Source organism: Hyperoodon ampullatus, assembly GCF_949752795.1.
Source record: "Hyperoodon ampullatus genome assembly, chromosome: 19".
Classification (NCBI taxonomy): Eukaryota; Metazoa; Chordata; class Mammalia; order Artiodactyla; family Ziphiidae; genus Hyperoodon; species Hyperoodon ampullatus.
The window spans coordinates 39821525-39838361 of record NC_136932.1 but is presented as its reverse complement, the minus strand read 5'-3'; the positions used below and the strand labels follow the sequence as shown (position 1 = coordinate 39838361).

Here is a 16837-nt window from a genome sequence, read left to right as displayed (position 1 = left end):
ACCCTGGGGGCCGCTTCTTGCAGTCTTAACAGGGACAGGGCTCTCTGGGGGAGGGGGAGCCCCCTGTCGGCAGCTTTCCCGTCACTTCTCTTGGAGCCCGTCCTCGGTCTCCACCCCCTCCCCCTCCGAAGTGCTGAACTCCCTCTCCCACCCCCGGCTCCTTCTCCTCTTCCCTCCGGGTCGTGCCCCCCCTCTTTTAGTCCCTGGCTCCAGAAGACCCACGCCCCACATACCTGCATCTTCAGCTGTGACCTCCGGAGCCCTGCCTGCCCCTTCTCCACAGCTCCCTCCCTGCCTGTACCCACCTCGGCCCCTTCCTGACTTGCCTTATTTATTTGTTCGATGCGTCTCTGAATGTATCCGCCTCGGTCCCACCTCTGCCTTCGCTACGCGCACGCCCCTTGTGTTTCAGGGCTGACCGTGCCCCCACCCCGACTCCGCATGTCTGCGTCTGTCTCCTCCCTTTCTGGCCCTGTCTTCCCCAGTCACCCCGACCGACTCTGGCCACCAACCTCCGGGCCAAAGGGGGGTGTATATAGGAACGCGTTGCGGAGTCCCGCCCCGTCCCCGAGGGGAGGGGGCTTGTACATAATGTAACATACAGAGTATAGTGAAGAATCTATTTAAGGCGCCGCAGGGAGGGCTGCACGGCCGGGCTTGTGGCTCCAGGCGCGGCGGGGGCCTCCTGCCGGCTCCACGAGCACTTTCTACTTGTGCATGGGCTTGGTTTCTACGAATTGCCATTAAACATCGCTGCACCAGCCAGCCTCCGGCCTCTGTCTGCGGGGGGCGGGGCCTCGGCCGGCGGGAGGCTGCGGGCGCGCTGGGCAGGGATCTAAGCCGCGCCGGGGCGGGTGCGTGGTTTTCCGCCTCCGACGTGTTTCCGGCCTTAAAGGCATTTTGCCCTTCCCTTTAAGACGCGCCGCCCCCCTCTCAGTCACTCCCAAGATGGCGGACCTACTGGGCTCCATCCTGAGCTCCATGGAGAAGCCACCCAGCCTCGGTGACCAGGAGACTCGGCGCAAGGCCCGAGGTGAGGATCCCAAATTCACAACCGGCTTTCTTCGCCCGGTTCTCAGGACCGCACTCCTACCCTTTTGGACGACCCCGCCTTCTCCACCTTGAAAGACCCCTCACGGGCCCCTTCAGAGACCCCCCGAGTCCCTAAAAGGGGTGCCAAACCGCCCGCTGTTGTTAGCGGACGCTGATTGGCTACCTGAAGCCCAGCGCCAGGCCCCTGGCTCGCTCTACCTTGGCCTTCCGCAGTCCTTGTTTTCAATTCGCCGATGGGCCCGCCTGTCCGCCGGTGGCGTGCTCTGATTGGTAGGCTGCCTTCAACCCCACCCAACCCCTTGGTTTTCCTCGGCCCGCCTTCGGATCGGAGGGGGGGTTGAGTTCGACCGCTCGGCCCCGCCCACCTCCTGGCGCTCGAGTCCCTGAGCCTCGTCCCCTTCCGATTGGATTCAGGACACGCCCATCCGCAGTCCTTTCTCCCCTATTGGCCACCTCAACTTAAAGGTCTACCTATTAAGTTTTGTTCGACCTTCCTCTAGCCCACCCTACCCTCAGCACCTCTAACTGGGTCCTTTCGGCGCTCTTATGCCCCTCCTACTTGGGGCCGCCCTCCAACCTTTCTCTCATCTGTCCCCTTAAATTTCCGAGCTCCCCGGGCGGGTCGTGAATGTTGATTGGAGGGATGAGAATGCCCTTACCCGGTCCGATTGGCCATGGTCTCCCCGCCTGTGTTCTCCGAGTAACTTCCCAGCAGGCGGCTCAAGTTGGGCTGCAAGCTTAGGGCGCGGCCCGCCGGGTGGTACAGGCCTCTCTTGCTCGCTTTGCGGAGTGTGAATGAGTCTGACAGAATGACTGACTACCTTGGGGAGGACACCGGCTCCCCACCCGTCCGAGGGAGGCCAGGGCTGCCTGGGTGCCTTCAAAGGGCTCAAAGGGCTCAAGCTGCTTAATATCGTACTAACATCCATATTTACTGAATGGTTGCTAGGGGCCAGGGTACCCTCAAGGAGCCCACAGTCTGGAGCATCGATGAAATGCGCATTGATGAAACGATCACACAGGAGTTTAATAACCAACTTTATAAGTGCTCTGAAAGAAAAATAACTGTTATGAGAGGGGCTACCCAGGGGTCCTAACCTAGTCTGCAGTGGGCTGAGATGTGAAGAATAGGTAAGTCAGTAAGTGAGAGGGGAGCACAGTGCTCCAGACAGAGATTTGAAAGCTCTGAGGAAGGAGGGAGCATAATGGGACCTGGGAACGGGAATTATTTAACACCATGACTGACTAGGTGGGTTCACCAGCGACCGTTGACAGACTAGGAAGCTGAAGTTCAGAGTTTAGTCAGTTGCCTGCCGTTACACTGTTACTAAGTGGTGGGGTTTCAAAACCCATGTGTGACTTTTAAGGCTACGTTCTTAACCATAGTCTTATGCTACCTCCCCAGATGCAGAGAGATGACTCATAAGCCAGTTCGAGAACAGTCAGTGGCCAATATGGGGTGTGCTGATGGTCAGAGCCCTTGAGGTGGGAGAGAGGAGAGCTCCTGAGCTGTCGGGGCCCTGGGGCCACAGAGAGTAACTGGATAGGAGATGAACAGGGTCTGTAGCTTCTAGGAGCCCATAGTGGGGTAGGGAGGACAAAAGTCACACTCGGTTAGCTCTCAGCACATGCCGTAGTGGGTGTCTGAACCGAATGTGCTTGGGCCCCAGAGGAAGAAGTGAGTAACTCTGACTCATGGTGGATCTCAAAGTTTGCAAGAGGAGGAAGAGCATTTCACGCAGTAGGAACAACATGTGCAAAGACGTGAAGTGATTAAGAAAATGGGAAGAGGTTCAGTGCAGCTGAAGGAATTCCAATCCTGTGGAAGAAGTGGGCCTTAAGGATATAAAGAATTTGAAATGGCGGAAGAGAGAAGAGGGGACAGTGAGACCCAAGGGTAGGGAGTTCCCTTTACAGCTCACCTCAGACAGCTACACCCCCAAAGGAGAAGAGTGTCAGACTGGCCATTTCAGCTTCATCTTGGCTGTAGAAGTAAAAAGTGGGGGTGTTACACAATATAGGAAGTTAAATAATTTCCCCTTCCCTATGCAGACACTGAGATGATAAGCTCCTTGAGACCAGGGCTTGGTTTGTTCTCGTTACCTCCCCAAGTGCTTTATAGTTCTTGGTATGTCGCAGGCATTAAATAAATGTTTGTTAGTTGGTTTCCCCAGTAGGTTGGGAAATGGGGTTGAGCATGATTCTAATCTTTGGTACTCCCACTAAACTGTGAGCTCCTAAAGGGCAAACCTATGTCTTAATCCTCTTTGTACTCCAGGTCCTAGCACAGTGCCAGGTATAGAGGAACTATCAATAAATGCTTGGCAAATAAACAGTAATCCTACCTTCCTAGCCTGATACCCTCCCAGTGGACATGAGATCCCTTTTGAAGCCTTACAAACTCTCCCCACCCATGCTTCCACCTCGGCCTCATGCTGCCATTTCTCACCCCCAGAGCAGGCAGCCCGCCTGAAGAAACTACAGGAGCAAGAGAAACAGCAGAAAGTGGAGTTTCGTAAAAGGGTGAGAACAACTGGAGAGATCAAAGGCAGCCTCAGAAAGGACTTCCAATAAGTTAGAATTGGAAGGTTGAAGAGTCAGTTTGTTTGGAAACTGTCTTGAGAGAGGTGAAACCCGGAAGCCAGTGGCACGGTGGCTGGGAAAGGCGTGGGAGGCCAAGGCCTGTTGGCCCGGCAGGGGAGAGGGATATTGGGGTGGGGCCATCATCTCATACCTTCTTCCCTTTTTCCTTTACCAAGATGGAGAAAGAGGTGTCAGATTTCATCCAAGACAGTGGGCAGATCAAGAAAAAGTTTCAGCCGATGAACAAGATAGAGAGGAGCATACTGTGAGTGTCTCTGGGTGGCCAAGGAGGCATGAAAGGGCCAGACGGGAGGACCCTCCAGAGGAGGGCGCTGGGCCCCTTCGTGGCTCTACATAGTTTTTCCCCTTCGCTCCCCCTTCCCAGACACGATGTGGTGGAAGTGGCTGGCCTGACATCCTTCTCCTTTGGGGAAGATGACGAATGTCGCTATGTCATGATCTTCAAAAAGGTAAAAGGGGGGGCCTCCCTGGTGGCGCAGTGGTTGAGAGTCCGCCTGCCGATGCAGGGGATACGGGTTCGTGCCCTGGTCTGGGAGGATCCCATATGCCGCGGAGCGGCTGGGCCCGTGAGCCATGGCCGCTGAGCCTGCGCATCCGGAGCCTGTGCTCCGCAACGGGAGAGACCACAACAGTGAGAGGCCCGCGTACCGCAAAAAAAAAAAAAAAAAGGTAAAAGGGGGACCTCGCTGGTGGTCCAGTGGTTAGGACTCTGAGCTTCCACTGCAGGGGGCACGGGTTCGACCCTGGTCGGGGAACTAAGATCCTGTGTGCCACGCTGCACTGCACCCAAAAAAAGGTAAAAGGCCTGAGTTCCCCGCTGTCTCCTCTCTCCTTTTCAGCCTGTGCCCCACGCTGGGGGAGAGGAATGAGATGAAACATGTATGTGGAACCTTGACCCCATCATCTCCTTCTTTCCCAGGAGTTTGCACCCTCAGATGAAGAGCTGGACTCCTACCGTCGTGGCGAGGAGTGGGACCCCCAGAAGGCTGAGGAGAAACGGAGGCTGAAGGTGAGTTATGCCTGGCAGTCCCTGGGGTCCTGCAGCCCCCCACCTGGGAGGGGTTGGGGTCAGGCCCTGAGCTCTGGTGCCCCACCTTGGCACCCCTAGGAGCTGGCCCAGCGGCAGGAGGAGGAGGCAGCCCGGCAGGGACCTGTGGTGGTGAGCCCTGCCAGCGACTACAAGGACAAGTACAGCCACCTCATTGGGAAGGGGGCAGCCAAGGATGCGGCCCACATGCTACAGGCCAACAAGACCTACGGCTGTGGTGAGGCCACAGTGGGGGCTGGGAGGGCAGGGGAGAGGAGCACAAGATCGGGGGAGGGGAGGGAAGCCGAAGCACAGGGCTCCTAGGCCCTCCCACCCTCCCCTCTGCCCCCAGTGCCTGTGGCCAACAAGAGGGACACACGCTCTATTGAAGAGGCCATGAATGAGATCCGGGCCAAGAAGCGTCTGCGGCAGAGCGGGGAAGAGTTGCCACCTACCTCCTAGACACCCCAGCTCCCTGGGGCAGGGCAGAGGGCAGGGAGGGACGAGGCTGCTGCTATTAGAACCCATCCTGGAGCCCCACCTCTGAAGCACCTCCTAACAGCTGTCACTCAGGCTGGGGGAAGCAGGTGTTTGATTTGTCACTGTTGGAGCTTGGATGTGTATATGTGTGTGTGTGTGTGTGCGTGCGTGCGTGTGCGTGAATGTACAGGTGGGTATTTAATCTGTATTATTCTCTGTTCTCCCTGGAATTTTCTTCCCCATGGGGCTGGGGTTACTTTACATTCAGTAAACACTGTTTGACCCAATGTCTTGGTTTGTTTGAACAGAGAAAGGTGGGTCCTGGAGAGGAAGAGAAACAATTATAGATTGAACAGTATAAGATTGTTTTTGTGGGCCAAAGATGGCGAAATATTGGCACTTTTGTAGAAATTTATAAAAGATAGTATTTTAAGAGCACAGTCACTACAGCCAAATGGCCTAGGTTTGGATCCTGGCTCTGCCAGTTACTGTTACCTTGGTTAAAGTATTTTACCCTTTTGTGCCTCGGTTTCCTCACCAGTAAAATGGGGATAATGTAACTATCTGATAGGACTGTTTCAAAGATTACACAGGCTGGTATATGTCAAATATTTAGAATAGTTTCACATTCTACAAGCTCCATGGAAATGGTAGCTGCTCTGGTTACACTCTCATCCTCCCCAAGCACTTCGGTTTCCTAAGGACGAGCACTCGGACTGCACACTGCGGTGCCCTCTGCAGACCGTGCGCTTCAACTCATGGGCAGGTCTGATCCCGCTGCCCCCCTCAGGGTGATGTCAGGCCTTGGCCCCCCATCCTGCTCCCCTTCTCCGGAGCTGGTTCAGTGTTCTGTCAGTTCCTCTTCAGCTTCATTTCACATAATACACCTGCTTCCCCCAGCCTCCTTCCATAATGTGAGCTTTGTGGTTCTAGATCCAGCCCAACTTTCTGGCCAGTCCCTCACTTCCTCCTTGTCCCAGCAGGTTCCACGTCCGTTTTCCCTTCCTGCCCCTATTTCTCCACCTCCTGTCTCATGCAGCCCAGAGACCAGCGTCTCCTCCCTCCCTCCCACAAATGAGCAGGCCACTGCCTTGGTTGGCACCAGTGTTTATTTCAGGGGGAAGGGCTTGAAGGCCTAGATCTGTCCTGTGGGATCCTGGGGCCTCCAGCTTCTCACTTGGCCTTTGGGTTACGGAACTTGTGTCCAGCAAAAACAGCCTTGTCCCCGAGAGCCTCCTCAATCCTGGAAGGCAGACAAAGTCAGGGCTGTGATATTCCAACCCAAGGGCCCTCAGCTCTTTACACCCAGGCCTACTGCACCCACTGTACCTCATGAGCTGATTGTATTTGGCCAGACGCTCTGAGCGGCAGGGGGCACCAGTCTTGATCTGAAGAGGGAAGAGGAATTCCAGGAGTTGCATGAGACTAGGGACGAGGGATTGGGCCTGGCCCTGAGGGAGCACCCTGTGGTGGCATTCAACTCCAGGGCAGGAGGCCAGGGATCCCAAGAAAACTCAGACAGTCGGCAGAGGGGGGGCCACGAGTACCTGTCCCGTGCAGAGCCCAACCACGAGGTCAGCGATGAATGTGTCCTCGGTTTCCCCGGAGCGGTGGCTCACCATCACCCCCCAGCCGTTAGACTGAGCCAGTTTGCAGCTAGGTGGAGAGGACACTCAATAAGGTCCGGTGGGACCTCCTCAGTGGGAAAGCCAGGGGCTAGGTGGGGCTTTTCCCTTCTGTTTTGGGGAGTGGGAGATTTGAGGGGAGGGTGGTGACTAAGTTCTTTGGGAAGCAGGAGAGAAGGGGAGATTCTTGATCTTGAATTTGGGCTCCTGAATGCTGGTGGGAAGAAGCAGAATCTGGGAGACAGGGATGTCATAGGGTCGGGGTGGGGATGAGGCATGGCAAGGCAACAATGGCAAAGCTCTTGGGGTGAGGTCAAGAGTTAATCAAAGCTTTGAGGTCGAAAGGGTGGGGTGGGTCAGGAGCCAAGGGAAAGTCAGACTCGGAGTTAGTGGGCAATACTGTAGCTGGACTGGGTATGGGTGGAGGGAGGCCGTGACGCCCCAGGGCCAGAGGCACTCACGCCTGGATGGATTCGGTCACTGAGCCGATCTGGTTGACCTTCAGCAGCAGGCAGTTGCAGGCCTTCTTCTCAATGGCCTGGGCAATCCTCTTGGGGTTGGTGACTGTGAGGTCATCCCCCACGATCTGGATGCTGACCCCCGTGAGGAATGAGGTCCAGGTAGCCCAGTCATCCTGGTCAAAAGGGTCCTCGATGGAGACCACTGGTGGGAAAGGGGAGCAGATCCGGGTTAAAGGTCAGAAGGGCCTCACAGAGGAGTGACAGGTCCGAAGAGTTTGGGTGGAGATTGCAGTGGCGCTAAGGATTGGAAGGACTGAGTTGGTGGCAGTGGAGATGTCGAAGCCAGCGTGTAGGGCAGCTGCTGGAGACTCAAGCAGGAGTGATGGAACACCCAGGGTCTCACCAGGATAGTTCTTGATGAAGCTCTTATACAGCTCCCCCAGCTTCTCCCCAGTGATGTGCCGTGCGGGGTCATCAGCTGACTTGAAGTCGAGATCATACTTCCCATGGCGATAGAACTCAGACGCTGCCACGTCCATGCCAATCACCACCTTGTCGGGGTAACCAGCCGCCTGGATGGCGGTCTTCAGCAGCTCCAGGGCTGGGGGAGGGAAAGAGAGGACCTGAGGCTCTGGTGCACCCCGTCTCCATGGGGACCCAGGGGTTCTGCCCCTCCGAGTGCTCACACTGACCTTCATTGTTCTCCAGGATGTTGGGTGCAAAGCCGCCCTCATCACCCACATTGGTGGCGTCCTTCCCATACTTGGCTTTGATGACCCCCTTGAGGTGGTGGTAGACCTCGGCACCGATGCGCATGGCTTCCCTGAAGGATCTGGCTCCCACGGGCAGGATCATGAACTCCTGCATGGCCAGCTTGTTTCCAGCATGGGAGCCCCCGTTGATCACATTGAAGGCCTGAGATGGGGAGAGGGTGCTTAGACCTGGGCATCGATGTGGAATCCTGGATCCCCTACTTACTGAATGGTCTAGGATGAATAATTTTACTCCTCAGAGACTCTTTCCTCATTTCCATAACATGGGGACACCACCTGCTTGCCTGCAGAATCTTATGTGTTAAATTAGAGCAACTGGATGTAAAGTTCTTAGCCTGTGCCTGGTGTAGCAGCTAACACTGATACGGCACTTACTACAGGCCAGGCACTGCTCTAAGTGCTTTACATATATTTTATTGGCTAATTTCATTCTCAAAACTACCCTGTAACTAGGTACAACTTATTATCCCTCACTTTACAGATAAGGAAACTGAGGCATAGAGAGATTAAATAAACTTGCCTAAAATCACACAACTAGTAAAGGGACAAAACCAGCATTCGAACCCAGCAGCTTGTCTCCAGAGCTCAGGCTCTTATACAATCTAGTTAGTAAGTAACAATAAATGCTAACATTATTATTGCAATGAAATTCAAAGGATTTCCATAAAGAGCAAATTTGGTTTGATAAGTATTAAAGAAGATACGAAAATAAAATGCCAAGATCTTTGCCGTGAAGAAGCTCTCGATCTGATTTGGGGTTGGGGCACAGGGCAGAATGAGGAATTGGAGTTACTGAGCCCGGGATTGGAATGTGAAGGAAGCCGGTTACATCAAGGGAAAGAGGCAGAGAGAGGTTGAAGGGAAGGTTTGGATTGTGGGAAAGGGGGAGGGCTGGACCGCAGCAGGAGGGCGTCCATTTCAGGAAACCATTTCTTTGGAGCTGGGTCTGAAAGGTGGACTTTCCAGGGGCTGCTTATGCTCTCCCTGCTGGGTGGGGTCACTGTGGGATGCGCCGGGGCAGCTGCACTCACAGGGACCGGGAGGATCAGGTCTGGGTTCCCGGCGAGATCTGCAATGTGTCGGTAGAGCGGGACCCCCTTCTCAGCTGCTCCGGCCTTGCACACGGCCAGGGACACACCCAGGATGGCATTGGCCCCAAACTTGGCTGGAGGAAGCAAATACAAAGAAAGAGTGAAAGCCCCTCGCACAGGGTTTAGGGTCAGCTCCTAGAACGTCCCTTCTGGTCACCCCAGAAAGAATCCAGAACTCCAAACCACTGGGCACTGAGTTTGTTAACAGATCTCTCCCCAACAGCCTGAGGTGCTCTGGGAACACCCAGCCCAGGGGAATGTGTTGGCTTCACGGTTGTGTCCACAGCCTGGCCCAAGCCTGGCACAGGGCAGGCATCAGGAAATGCCTGTGCGATGAATACAAATCCAGCCAGTTACGGTGTGCCCCAAAATGCGAGACACAGAAATAATCCTAACCAAACCTCAGTCCGCGGTCTCTCCCCTGCCCCTCCCACAGCCCATCCCGTCCCCTGTCCCTAGCCCTTCACTCACACTTATTCTCTGTCCCGTCCAGCTCAATCATAAATTTGTCAACTTTTTCTTGATCCACCACGCTTAGTTTCTGGAAGGGCAGGTTTGAGGAGGGGAGAACAGAGGTTAGATTTCTCAGGAGTCAGGGTATGTGCTGGAGCAAAGAGAAGTGCAGGTATTTGGAGCAGATGGGATGGTTGGCCAAGCCTGAGCTGCCTGGGACCGGGTAGCAGGTGAGGGGGAGAGAGGGTCCTCCACTTGCCTTTTCCAGCAGTGCGGGGCCTAGAGTCTTATTGATGTGTTCCACAGCCTTCAGGACCCCTAGAGGCCGAAGCACGGGGTTCAGATCTTCTACTCAATTAGGTCTTTTCCCGTGGCCCCCAGCTCCTCAAGAGCTTTGGGTTCCCATCCTCTACCCTGTGCAAACATCGCATACCACGTCCTGAAACCACCCCCTTGGTCTTTCCTCACCTTTCCCCAGGTAGCGAGATTTGTCTCCATCTCTTAGTTCCAGAGCTTCATAGATACCTGTGGAAGCTCCACTGGGCACAGCTGCTCGGAATCGGCCTGAGGTGGGAGGAGTTGGAAGATCACAGAGAGTCAGTCCCATTCACCCCCAAAGGACTGATTGTCTCCTCTCTGAGCCCAGGGGCAGGAGGCAGTGCAGAGGGAGGTGCGCTGCTCCCTGCTGGGGAGCAGGCTGGGAGAGGGGATCCCAGAGAAAGGAGTGGATGTGGCACAGAGTTGGAGGGCAAAGGCAGATGGAGCCGGGGTCTTCCCAGGTAAACCCGTTCAATGGGCCTGTGTTACCCTTGGCCGTGTGCAGGTCCACCTCCACCGTGGGGTTGCCCCTGGAGTCCAGGATTTCTCGGGCAAAGATTTTCTGCATGGCCATGGCTGCAGGGCGAGAGGTGTGAGTGAGTGTGGATGGTGACCCCTTAAGGAACCCGAAATCCCTTGCCCTTTAAGAGTCTTGCCGCCCCAAGAAGGCAGGTGCTGGAGCTAAAAATATCCCACAAAAAGGTCACAGACCAAAGTGGCAGGCGCAGCCCCTCCCCCACTCAGAACAGCTCCTATTCCACTCTCCCGTCTTAAGAATCTGGAGGCCTCTCTTAAAACCACTACTTGCTCAACCCCACCTCCTGCAAAGATGCACTTCTGCCTTCTCCCACCACCCTCTGGCCAAGTACTCTATTCTCCACGGATTCCTAGCCCTCGGATGCTCTCCTGTTAGTCTACCTCATTTTCCTGCTCCTCAGCCTTCTCCAAATCCTCAGGGGCCCCAGATTCCCCCATCTGGCTCCAACTCTAACCACGCTTCTCCATCGTCTCTGCCTGCCTCTCTTCAGTCTCGCTTGTTTCCCTGTCCTTGGGCACCCCCATCCTGCTTGCTCCAACCCCTCCAGGCTTCTCAAGCACCCCCAGTCCCAGAAGGAAAAGAATGCTGACATTTCCCCCCTCCCTTCTCCAAGCGGCACCACCCTCACCTTTTACCACCCCTATCCCCCGGGGCTGAAAGATTCACCAGACCTGGGATTTCTTCGCTGGGCTCCGAGTCTTGGTGGCAGCTGGGACAGTGTCAGCTCACCCCCTCTCAGGCTGGGCATTTATCCTCCAGCCACCCTGTACCCCAGCCAGCCCCGCCTCTCACCCTCTCCAGCTTCCCCCTCCAGCCCGGCTGGCAGCCAAGTGCCCACTATAGCCTAAAACAGAAGCCTTTGGCCCTAGACACCTGCCTCCTTCCCAAAAGATCAATGACTACCCCCTCCTTTCTCTCTGTTCCCCAATAAAAGTCCTTATTTTTAATTCCACTCCTGGGGAGAAACAGCGGAGGGGCTTCAGAATGGGGCGGGGGTGTTTCTCCTCTCCCCAGGATTATATTCCTCTTTTGCAAAGGTTAAAGAGGAACTATTGCCCTTTAGGAAAGGACAGGGGTAACCTGAGTCCTGCAGGGCTGGGGAGGGGGTCTGGAAGAGAGGCTGCAGGAACGACATCCACACGTGCTCAGCTCACTTGGAGGGCGGGGGACTGCCTCTGTCCTCAATGGGGGCAGGGGCAGGGGGTTCTGGGCAAGCTCTGAGCTCTAAAATTGAACTCCCCACTCAGAAGGTGAGAGTCTCACCTCTCAGGGTCCCCATTGCGGCCTCCCTCGGCTCCACCCCATCCTACCCTCTCTCGGCCCGCAAGGGCAGTGGGGGAGGGGACAGGCTGACGAATTTAGACAGGCCCTCAGAGTTGGCGCGGCGCCCTACTGATAGCGCTAGGACAGCACTTATTGCCCTGCGTGGAGACAGTCAGGAGCCCTTTCCCCACCAACCGCGGGCGCTTCAGGTCGTGATCCCAGCCCATCAGTGAATGATGCTGAATCAAAAGTGAAAAAAATGAATGGACGAGAAGAGGGGGTGGCCCTTTCCGAGCGTCTGACCGCCGGGGGCCAGTCGGGTGGTCGGCTAGCAGCATTGCAGGGAAGTGGGTCTCTGCACTCGGTGACTCTCTCCGCCTCGGCGGGCCTGGCGGGAGTGAGGTCTGCCCCGACTCTGGCTGCAGCCCCTGCCGGGAGCTGAGGGCACGCCCGGGCTCCGGTCGGCCGGCCGGCGAACGAAGATCATCGGCTTCCCTGCTCGTCGCCCCCAACTCGGAAGACCTTCCCGCCGGCGCCGCAGCAGCCGGCGCCCAGTGACTCAGCCCCGGGCTCTCTCCCGAGCTCCCCTCCCTGCCCTGCCTGCCCCGCGGTGTGTCTCCCAGCCCCCACCTCAGGATCCCTACCCCCGGTCTTCCATCTCGCCCTCCCCCCCTTATCTCTGGCCGCTCCCTCTCCGGAGATTTCCACCCTGGGGAAGGGGGTGCGGCAGGCCAAGGGTCAGGAGACGGCGAGCGGGGAGCGCCGCCACGTGCCCGCATGCGGCCCCGCCCGAGCCGGCCAGTGACTCAGCCACCGCGGCTGTCGAGGAACACGGGTTCGGGGACCGTGGATGCCCCTGGGGTTCGGAGTAGCCGCGAGGGCACCGCGTCCGCTGGCGAGGACCGGAGAGGAGCGGAGCCCCTTCCCGCCCGGGAGGTGCCCCTCCCCCGAGGGACCGGAAGTGGCCAAGCCCCTCAGCTGCCCGGGCGGCCAGCAAGGGCTAGTTCACCTAAGCAGGCCGCCGGGTCCTGCCCCACCCTCTTCCCGGTGGGCGGTGAGTGAACTAATCGCACACAAGTTCTTACCATAAGTTTAACTGAAAAAGAAGAAAAACCTTAACGGGCCAACGTAGAAGGGACTTTCCCCTCTTGAAAAAGTTGCAATCTTGAAACCGCTTAGTATTCTTCCGCCTTGAAAAATTCTTCCGCCTTGAAAAATAAGCCCGCCCGTCTCGCCCCACGGTCCCTCAGTGACCTCTGCAGAGACGGGCCAAGGGGCACGGCCAGTGACCCAAACTGCTGACCGGGGGACGGGCGGAGCTGGGACGTGGGGGTGAGGCCTGAGGCTGGAGTTGATCCAGCGCGAGGGATAATCCCCTGGAGTCGAGGTGGGCTCCAGCCAGTGCCACTTGTGCCGCCCGGGTAGATGCTGGGGACAGAAGTGTCCCTGGTGGATGCCTTCAACTCTGAAAACGGCCGGGGTATTTTGTCAAATTTCCCTTTACTCCCTTATTTCTTGAATAAATAAAATCAAGGGGGGGGGGCAGAAGCGGCAATGCGCACGCCTCGCCCCCGCCCCTTCCGCCCGGCGGGAGACACGTCCCCGGCCGGCCTTCCTTCGCAGGGGGTCCAAATCCGGTGCGCCCGGGCGTGCGCCCGCGAAGCCAGCCGCCAACCCCAACCGCGCCACGCGCTTTCCCTCCCGGCCCGGGCGCAGGCGCGGGCGCAGGCGCCGCCGCCGCCCGCCGTTCCTTTCCCCCAACATCCCCCCCCCCGGCAGAGGTGGGGGAAGGGGGAGTCATTCCGTTTAACCCTGAGTTACCCGAATCCTCTTTAATTTGCTAAATTTGCAGTTTGCTAATTCTTTCTCTTTTCACTTTCCTTCCTCCCTCTGGCTCACTCCCTTTCCGTACACCAAAGTCTGACTGATATTCTATGCGAAGTGGAGGGAGCCCTAACCCTAACCCACCCCCGCCCCCCATCCTTTTTGCGTCGCTTTCCATCGAACTCTGCAAATTTTGCAGTAGGGGGAGGGATTTTTTAAATTGCACTTGCAAAGTTCGCTATCTGGGCAGGCGAAGAGAGGGAGGGAGGGAATGGGGAGCAGGCCCCGCCCCCACCGCCCTTTGCAAATAAAAATCTAGGGGGGTGGGGAGGAGCAGGAAGTGGCGGTGCGAGGGCTGCTGCACTGCTAGCAGAGCCGCGGTCCGGACAGCAGCGCGTGCCCCAAGCTCTCTGCCTTCCCCCGCCCGCCAGCCCGAGGCAGCCCGAGCCCAGCCCGTGGCCCCAGCAGCAGCCCCGAGAGCACCCCAGTAGCAGCGCCATGGCCGGCTGGAACGCCTACATCGAAAACCTCATGGCGGACGGGGTGTGTCAGGACGCGGCCATCGTGGGCTATAAGGACTCGCCCTCCGTCTGGGCCGCCGTCCCCGGGAAGACCTTCGTCAACATCACGGTACTGCGAGGCCTGCGCGGAGACTGGCCGGGCTTGCACCCTGAGGGAGGGACTTGGGTGGTGGCGGGCGCGGTCTGGGGAGGGCAGCGAAAGGCCGTGACCCGGTCCTTGCCCTGGAAGTGGCGCGAATGGCGGCTGCACGTGAGCGGGTCCCTCCGTGGCCCCCTGAGTCCTACGCCCCGGGCGGCGGCGCCCAGCCAGCCCGCCGCTCCGCTTTCCGCGACGGGGCGTTACATCCGGGACACAGGGCGGGGAGGGGCGCACCGCCCGGTGCGGCGGCCCACTTCCGCCTCCTCCAGGGTGGGTCGGGCACGCACCGCAATTTCCGCTCGGGATTGTGATTGAGAAGGGACTTGGGGACCCCTGGACCCCTAGCTCTACTTCCGGCCGCCAGCTCGCGCCCCCTCCACCATTGTTCCTCCTTATGGGGGAGGTAGCCCCAGTCGCATGGCCTGGGTCCCATGCCCGTCCTCCGTGGGCTCCCTGCCCCTCCCAACTCCGTAAGAGAGGGCTAGGCCGCCACACGACCTCCCCCAACCCCAAGTCGGCACGTTGGACTCAACATTCCTGTGAGGCCAGCCCCGGAAGTCCCCTCGCCCTCCCTTCCCGCCATCCGGCGGGGCCTGGAGCAGGGGAACTTTGTGAGAAGTTCTAGGACAGTATATAAGTGAAGGAATATGGGACGACTACTGCTGTCCCCATCACCACCTCCTCTGTCCACACTGCCCGGAAGTGGGGAGGGGGAGCGGAAGTTCGAAATGGGGGGGAAGGGGATTTCCGGGCGGGAGGGGACCGGATGTGGGGATTTGGGGTGTTATGGGGGAGGGGGAGATACGTTCCCTGGGGTATCTGGACCCGAGAGCTGGCTTGCCGGGTCTGGTCCCAGGTCCCCTCCAAAAGTTTTCAACTTTCCCGGAAAGCCCCCAGGCATCTGCTTCCTCATCTTAGAGCATAAATACCTGGACCTAAACTCTAGGTTACTTGGAGACCCAGGCGTCCGGGCCCCTAACAACTCCTGCAGAACCTTTGACCAAATAAGGGCAAAGTTGGTTCGCCTGCTTTGCCCGCCCCCTCCCTTTCCCTCTTCGCTTCTGCTTTTCCTGAAGGAGTTCTGAGCATCCAAAGGCTCCCCACTCCATTCCACTCCATTCTCTTAACTGCTTTTTGGCCCCCTTTATTTCCTGGGTTTGCTTTCCCTATTAAACGACATCTAAGTTTCCAGAGGAATATGTTGTCCCTTCTTATTACCGTTCTCTAGGTTTGAAGATCATGATCTTTTTGTGTACTAACTTCCAACAGTCCTGAGTCTTTGAAATTTCACGGATGTGTACAAAGCAGATAACATACACATCTCCCCCCCAGGGGGTTTAGCTTCCCGGAGAAATGGAAGGCAGGTGGGTCCTTGGAGAAGAAGGTGGGAACCTTGGTGTACTGACTAACTTGATGGGTGCTTGATTCCCCTTCCAGCCAGCTGAGGTTGGTACCCTGGTTGGCAAAGACCGGTCAAGTTTTTTCGTGAATGGGCTAACGCTTGGGGGCCAGAAATGTTCTGTGATCCGGGACTCACTGATGCAGGAAGGGGAATTTACCATGGATCTTCGTACCAAGAGCACCTCCGGAGCCCCCACCTTCAATATCACTGTCACCCTGACTACCAAGAGTGAGTTTGAGTCTTGCCCTTTCTCTAGTTCCAAAATCTCTAATGTACTTCCTTCTATTAATTTTTTGGGTTCTTCTGTGTGGATCACCCAGTATGAAGGGACCAGACCAGTTTCTACTCCCAGCCTGCTGGAAGCTGGGACATTGGATTGTCCCTTCAGTTCTCAGTTCCTCATTTTACAATGTAAAGAAGTTGAACTGTATTACCTCTTAAGTTCCTTTTTGTCTTGAGCCTTTTCAGATGAGAAACTTATTTTCTTGGAGGAGGTAGACTGTTAGTCATAAGCCAGAGCTTAGCTCTTGTGTTTTGAGCTCTTTTCTTAAAACGGAGGTGGCAGACTCATCCACAGCCATTTCTAGCCTGAACACGAGTCAACTGTCCACAAGCCTTTGACCCCTAAATTTTACTGTGTTCCTTTCCAGCCTTTAAGCTTGATTTTCCTCTTTTGAAAAGCCCTATTGTTTCAGGGTGACTGACAGCCTGCCTGTGTGTGGGGGGGTGGGAGAGATGAGGTTGGGTTACAGCCCCCAGGGCTGGACAGCTGCTGAACAGCTGGCCGGGGGTGGGATTGTGACACCTGGGTCCTAGCCTCCTTTCTCTTTCCTCCAGCGCTAGTCCTGCTGATGGGCAAAGAAGGTATCCACGGTGGTACGATCAACAAGAAATGTCATGAAATGGCCTGCCACCTGCGGCGTTCCCAGTACTGACCTCGTCTGTCACTCCCCACTGCTTTTGCACCCCTCTCCTTCCCACACACACATACACCATTTTTATTTTTTGGGCCATTACCCCACACCCCTTATTGCTGCCAAAACCACATGGGCTGGGGGCCTGGGCTGGATGGACAGACACCCTTCCCCCAACCCATACCCCTCCTGTGTGTGGTTGGAAAACTTTTTTTTGGTTTTTTTTCCTGAATAAAAAAGATTATACTGACAAGGTGCTGTGTGGTTTTAGCCTGGGTGTCAGGATGGAGGACAGCCACTGTGATCTGCCTCCTTCATCCTGGCTTGGGGTCAGAAGCAGCAGAAGGGTTG

General features: G+C 56.7%; 3 protein-coding genes across 3 annotated transcripts; 2 read left to right on the top strand and 1 right to left on the bottom strand.

Annotated features, from left to right (window-relative positions):
* The first annotated feature begins 324 nt into the window (after positions 1-324).
* On the top strand, positions 325-5451 carry SPAG7 (sperm associated antigen 7). Its single transcript, XM_079726084.1, has 7 exons — positions 325-1033; positions 3509-3576; positions 3813-3901; positions 4022-4106; positions 4577-4666; positions 4766-4922; positions 5037-5451. Exons 1-7 carry the CDS (start codon positions 949-951, stop codon positions 5144-5146), a joined length of 684 nt encoding a protein of 227 aa, XP_079582210.1. The 5' UTR covers positions 325-948; the 3' UTR covers positions 5147-5451.
* An 818-nt stretch (positions 5452-6269) lies between these two features.
* Positions 6270-11705, bottom strand: ENO3 (enolase 3). The gene is made up of 12 exons (XM_079726268.1): positions 11687-11705; positions 10375-10461; positions 10036-10131; positions 9827-9885; positions 9586-9655; positions 9055-9188; positions 7943-8165; positions 7654-7851; positions 7251-7452; positions 6712-6820; positions 6494-6552; positions 6270-6407 (listed from the first exon to the last, which is right to left on the bottom strand). Exons 1-12 carry the CDS (start codon positions 11700-11702, stop codon positions 6338-6340), a joined length of 1323 nt encoding a protein of 440 aa, XP_079582394.1. The 5' UTR covers positions 11703-11705; the 3' UTR covers positions 6270-6337.
* A 2158-nt stretch (positions 11706-13863) lies between these two features.
* Positions 13864-16739, top strand: PFN1 (profilin 1). Its single transcript, XM_079726038.1, has 3 exons — positions 13864-14140; positions 15608-15800; positions 16410-16739. Exons 1-3 carry the CDS (start codon positions 14009-14011, stop codon positions 16505-16507), a joined length of 423 nt encoding a protein of 140 aa, XP_079582164.1. The 5' UTR covers positions 13864-14008; the 3' UTR covers positions 16508-16739.
* The last annotated feature ends 98 nt before the right edge of the window (positions 16740-16837 follow it).

Coding starts and splice junctions, on each gene's coding strand:
- PFN1 (XM_079726038.1), top strand. CDS start 14,009: ATGGCCGGCTGGAACGCCTACATCGAAAACCTCATGGCGGACGGGGTG. Junction 14,141..15,607: donor AGACCTTCGTCAACATCACG/GTACTGCGAGGC, acceptor TTCCCCTTCCAG/CCAGCTGAGGTTGGTACCCT. Junction 15,801..16,409: donor TGTCACCCTGACTACCAAGA/GTGAGTTTGAGT, acceptor TCTTTCCTCCAG/CGCTAGTCCTGCTGATGGGC.
- ENO3 (XM_079726268.1), bottom strand. Junction 9,886..10,035: donor ATCTCGCTACCTGGGGAAAG/GTGAGGAAAGAC, acceptor TTCGGCCTCTAG/GGGTCCTGAAGGCTGTGGAA. Junction 6,553..6,711: donor TTGGGCTCTGCACGGGACAG/GTACTCGTGGCC, acceptor TTCCCTCTTCAG/ATCAAGACTGGTGCCCCCTG.
- SPAG7 (XM_079726084.1), top strand. CDS start 949: ATGGCGGACCTACTGGGCTCCATCCTGAGCTCCATGGAGAAGCCACCC. Junction 3,577..3,812: donor AAGTGGAGTTTCGTAAAAGG/GTGAGAACAACT, acceptor TCCTTTACCAAG/ATGGAGAAAGAGGTGTCAGA. Junction 4,923..5,036: donor CAACAAGACCTACGGCTGTG/GTGAGGCCACAG, acceptor CTCTGCCCCCAG/TGCCTGTGGCCAACAAGAGG.